General features: G+C 46.6%; 1 protein-coding gene across 1 annotated transcript; it reads left to right on the forward strand.

Moving 5' to 3' along the window:
• The first annotated feature begins 2966 nt into the window (after positions 1 to 2966).
• LOC115931655 (endogenous retrovirus group V member 1 Env polyprotein) lies at positions 2967 to 5088 on the forward strand. The gene is given in 2 exon segments (XM_031004645.3): positions 2967 to 3887; positions 3890 to 5088. Coding segments are annotated over 2 exon segments (1626 nt in total). The 5' UTR covers positions 2967 to 3103; the 3' UTR covers positions 4732 to 5088.
• Positions 5089 to 5428: the final 340 nt, after the last annotated feature.

A 5428-nucleotide genomic window follows, 5' to 3' on the forward strand; every position in this document is an offset into this window, starting at 1 on the left:
AGGGTAAATGGCATCTCTTCCTAAGATTTACACCTTCTTTACTGTTAAAAGACCAATTAATCTTTTCCCATGAGTTCCTGATAATGTCTGAATGTCCCATACGTCTTTAGGGCAGGGATATACTCTCCAAACTAGGAGCACGCTTCACATTTACCTGAACTTCCCTGAAAGGCTTTCTTTTTTTTTTTTTTTTGGAAGACTCACCCATGACATTGGTGAATTATCTTGATCTGGAATCACAAATAACCCTGAGATATGGGCTTTGATACACTAGGAAGGGCAATAACTGCAGTCCCAGTCAAAATCCAGCTAAGAAAACCTTCCACTTCTTTCATAAGAAACAATACTTGCTATGGCCAGAGGCGACGGAAGGACTTGAGCCTATCATTAACCCATTCCTTAGACACGGCCTGTTAAAGTCTGTAACTCTCCCTGCAACACAGGAAATCTACTCTGCTGGTAGAAAACATTTAAAGGGTTCTCCACTACTGAACCCTGATTAACTCTGGTTTTCTGATGGCGGCAGTTTCATCCAACATGGAGTGACACATGCAGTTATGCAATAGTGTCTCTATTTGACATTATAGAAGCCAAATCCCTTCCTCCAAGAACGTTGGCACAGCTAGCAGAGCTCATTTCCTTAACTAGAGCCATAGAAATAGGGAAAAACCCAACAGCTACAATTTATACAGATTCAAAATATGCCTTCTCAGGACTCCATGCTCATGTGGCCATCTGGAAGGAACAGGGATTTTTACCAGCAAAAGATACCCCTACGGAATGTGGACCACAGATCCTGGCCCTGCTCTAAGCTGTACACCTATCACAGGAAATAGCTGTAGTCCATGGCCAGGGACACCAAAGGACCAGGGAGAAAATGCCCAGCAAAACAGGAGGGTGGATCAAACAGCCAGGACCACTACCCTGTAGGGAACTCCTCATGGCCCTTAACCCAACTTTACCCAACACCTTACCCACCCACAAAAACCCAAGAGGAAAAGGAATGGGCTATCAAATATGAATCTACCCAAGAACCTGAGGTGTGGTATACAGTGGGAGGAATTCTCCACTTTCCTAGGCCCTCCAGTAAAAACTTGTGAGAGCACTCCATGAGTCATGTCACTTTGGGAGACATCATCTCCAGCACATGTGCAAAAACCTCTTTTCCAGGAAAGGGCTCTACTAGACTATTTGTCAGGTCTTTAACGCCTGTGCATCTGGTGCCTGTAATAGCCCCCAGGGCCCTACGCTGCCCTGCTTTTTTTTTTTTTTTTTTTTTTTTTGAGTCAAAGTTTCACTCTTAGTACCCAGGCTGGAGTGCAACGGCGTGATCTCAGCTCATCGCAATCTGTCCCTCCCAAGTTCAAGCGATTCTCCTGCCTCAGCCTCCTGAGTAGCTGGGATTACAGGCAGGTGCCACCAAAAAAAGACCAAAAAAACATTTTTTTTTTTTGTATTTTTAGTAGAGATGGGGTTTCTCCATGCTGGTCAGGCTGGTCTTGAACTCCCAACCTCAAGTAATCCGCCTGCCTTGGCCTCCCAAAGTGCTGGGATTACAGGCATGAGCCACCGTGCCCAGCCAAATTTTTTTTTTTTGTTCAATGTTGCCCAGGTTGGCCTCAAACGCATAGCCTTGCCTCCTTGTGCCCCAGGACAACCGGCCAGAGCCAATGCAGCTCTCTGTCCTGCTTAGTTGAGCCAGTTCAGCATCAGGAAGCTTACCCAGGGAAAGACGGATGGATGTATTTCACTCAATTGCCAGCCTGTAGAGGCTATAAATGCCTTCTGGTGTTTGTGGACACCTTTATTGGGTGGGTTAAAGCCTTTCCTATAAGAACAGAAAAGGCCCAGGAAGTAGCCAAGGTACTTCTTAAAAAAAAAAAAAAAAATCATCCCAGCCGGGTGTGGTGGCTCACGTCTGTAATCTCAGCACTTGGGGAGGCCGAGGCAGGCAGATCACGAGGTCAGGGAATTGAGACCATCCTGGCTAACACAATGAAATCCTGTCTCTACTAAAAAATAGAAAAAATTAGCCAGGCGTGGTGGTGGGCGCCTGTAGTCCCAGCTACTCAGGAGGCTGAGGCAGAAGAATGGTGTGAACCCGGGAGGCGGAGCTTGTGGTGAGCTGAGATTGTGCCACTGCACTCCAGCCTGGGCAACAGAGTGAGACTCCGTCTCAGAAACAAAAAGAAAAAAAAAAATCATCCCTCAGTGTGGGTTTAGTTTGTGTTTACAAAGTGACAACGGCCCAGTTTTTATTTCATGCACCCTTTAATTAGCGACAAAAGCCCTAGAAATAAAGTACTCCTAGCACTCCTGGAGAACACATTCCTCTGGCAAGGTAGAAAGCGCTAATCAAACTATTAAAAGGACCCTGAACAAAGTGTGCCAGGAAACCTCCTCGCCACGGTTAGAACTCCTGTCCATAGCACTGCTCTGAGCATCACCCCTAATATTACTTATGCCTTCCTACATGCAGACCTAATGTTAGATCCAGAAGTTACCCAATTAATCAAATACATAACATCACTGGCCCAATTTCAACAAGCCATCCAGGAGTTTGAGCAAAAGGTACTGCCTGCCACTGACCCCTCCAGTAATCAACCCTTATACTAGCCAGGGTCACAAGTCCTCATCAAAACCTGGAGAGATGGGTCACCCGGGTCTCAACTAGCCTGGGTCTCTCCTTTATGGAAAGGCCCCTTTATTACTTTCTACCCCGACAGCTATCAAAGTTTTTGGAATCTCTAGTTGGATACATCACTCCTGAGTAAAACTGTGAGAAGGTCCCGAAGAACCAACAACAGAATCAGCATCTGAGTAGTCTCATGAGCCAGCCACTGGAGAGCTTCCAATTCCTCTTCAAGTGAAAAGATAAGTAAAGCCTTCTCTCCTTTCACCTCAAAAAAAGGTCTCTCAGTACGGGGAATCTTGGTTGCGGTGGCGTTGGTTCTCCTTATTTTGACCCACACTGGCATGCCACCTGAAGTCCCGATAACAGCCTGATTTCTCACTAAACACTCCATCGAACCATTTCATTATTTGTCTCTCCTATTTTCAGCACTTTCCTTTTGCTTTCACAAAGCTTAAGGGAGAATCAGCTATGACAGAGAAATTCCTTTTCCTTTATCTTTCCCTCCTTCCCATGCCCCTACTCTCACAGGCACAGTGGAATGAAAATTCCCTTGTCAGTTTTTCCAAAATAATTGCTTCGGGAAACCATCTAAGCAACTGTTGGATCTGCCACAACTTCATCACCAGGTCCTCATCTTACCAATATATTTTGGTAAGAAATTTTTCTTTAAACCTAACATTTGGTTCAGGAATCCCTGAAGGCCAACATAAATCTGTTCCGCTCCAGGTTTCGCTTGCTAACTCAGCGCACCAAGTCCCCTGCCTGGATCTCACTCCACCTTTCAATCAAAGCTCTAAAACTTCTTTCTATTTCTACAACTGCTCTTCTCTAAACCAAACCTGTTGTCCATGCCCTGAAGGACACTGTGACAGGAAGAACACCTCTGAGGAGGGATTCCCCAGTCCCACCATCCATCCCATGAGCTTCTCCCCAGCAGGCTGCCACCCTAACTTGACTCACTGGTGTCCAGCTAAACAAATGAACGATTATCGAGACAAGTCACCCCGAAACCACTGTGCAGCTTGGGAAGGAAAAGAGCTAATCACATGGAGGGTTCTATATTCGCTTCCCAAGGCACACACTGTCCCCACATGGCCAAAAACTACTGTTCCCCTGGGAGGGCCTCTATCCCCTGCATGCAATCAAACTCTTCCAGCAGGGTGGAAATCGCAGTTACACAAGTGGTTCGACAGCCACATCCCCCGGTGGGCCTGTACCCCTCCTGGCTATGTATTTTTATGTGGGCCACAAAAAAAAAACTGCCCTTTGATGGAAGTCCTAAGATAACTTATTCAACCCCCGCTGTGGCAAACCTCTATACTTGCATTAATAATATCCAACATACGGGAGAATGTGCTGTGGGACTTTTGGGACCACGGGGGATAGGTGTGACCATCTATAACACCACCCAACCCAGACAGAAAAGAGCCCTGGGTCTAATACTGGCAGGGATGGGAGCGGCCATAGGAATGATCGCCCCATGGGGAGGGTTCACTTATCATGATGTCACCCTCAGAAATCTCTCCAGACAAATAGAAAACATAGCTAAGAGTACCAGAGATAGCATCTCTAAACTCAAGGCCTCCATAGATTCTCTAGCAAATGTAGTCATGGACAACAGATTGGCCTTAGATTACCTCTTAGCAGAGCAGGGTGGAGTCTGTGCAGTGATCAATAAATCCTGTTGCGTTTACGTCAATAACAGTGGGGCGATAGAGGAGGATATAAAAAAGATCTATGATGAGGCTACGTGGCTCCATGACTTTGGAAAAGGTGATTCAGCAGGGTCCATTTGGGAGGCTGTGAAGTCTGCCCTCCCCTCCCTCACATGGTTTGTCCCTTTACTGGGACCAGCTGCACTTATAGCCTTCTTTCTCCTCTTTGGCCCTTGTCTCTATAATTCACTAATTAAATATGTCTCTTCCAGGATACGGCAATTTCACACAGAGCCCCTAAAAATGGAAAGGGATCATCCAATCTTCCTTGGAGGTCCCAGCACCTACAAGTACATCTCTCCCTTGGATGCCAGCGGGCAAAGATTCTGCAACTACAGAGGGGCTCCTTCCCTGACAGAGAGCAAGAGAGGGAGACCCTGATGACTTCTTCGTCCCACGTCAGCAGGAAGTAGTTACAGAAGACCCACGACGTCCTTATGCCCAAAGCTTTTCAGGGTCTCCAACTCTTGAGGGGGAATACTGTTAGGGTAGGCAGGTAGCCAGACAAGAGCAGGCAAGGAAGCCCCTGGGAAAGGAATCTTTAGAAATGCAGCCCACTGATGGCCTCCTTGGAAACGCTGCATGCTGAGTCAGCAAAAGGAGGAGCGTGGCTACACTGGCTACACCTGACCTTGTGGCTGCATTCCTCTGTTCCAGAAGGGAACTTATCAAGTCCTAGCCAGAGGTTAAAAAGGTAGGAGCTATTCCCCACTAAGAAGCATGTATACTTCCCTAATAATTCACCCTAATATACTATTTTGCTCATTAAAATAATAAAAAAAACCACACACCTGTGTGGAGATTTTATTTTTTAACCAGATATTCCTTGTTAGACTTTAGATCCAAATGACACGGCACATGTGTGCCCAGACCACTTCCCAAAACATGCTTACTAGTAACGCCCCTGCATGGCCCCTTCATGAATAATCATGTAAAATTCTCATAAGAAGCATCTCCCCAGCCAGGTGTGGTGGCTCACGCCTGTAATCCCAACACTTTGGGAGACTGAGGCAGGCAGATCACCTGAGGTCGGGAGCTCGAGACCAGCCTGACCAACATGGAGAAACCCTGTCTCTAC

This window comes from Gorilla gorilla, chromosome 20 (genome assembly GCF_029281585.2).
Source record: "Gorilla gorilla gorilla isolate KB3781 chromosome 20, NHGRI_mGorGor1-v2.1_pri, whole genome shotgun sequence".
Classification (NCBI taxonomy): Eukaryota; Metazoa; Chordata; class Mammalia; order Primates; family Hominidae; genus Gorilla; species Gorilla gorilla.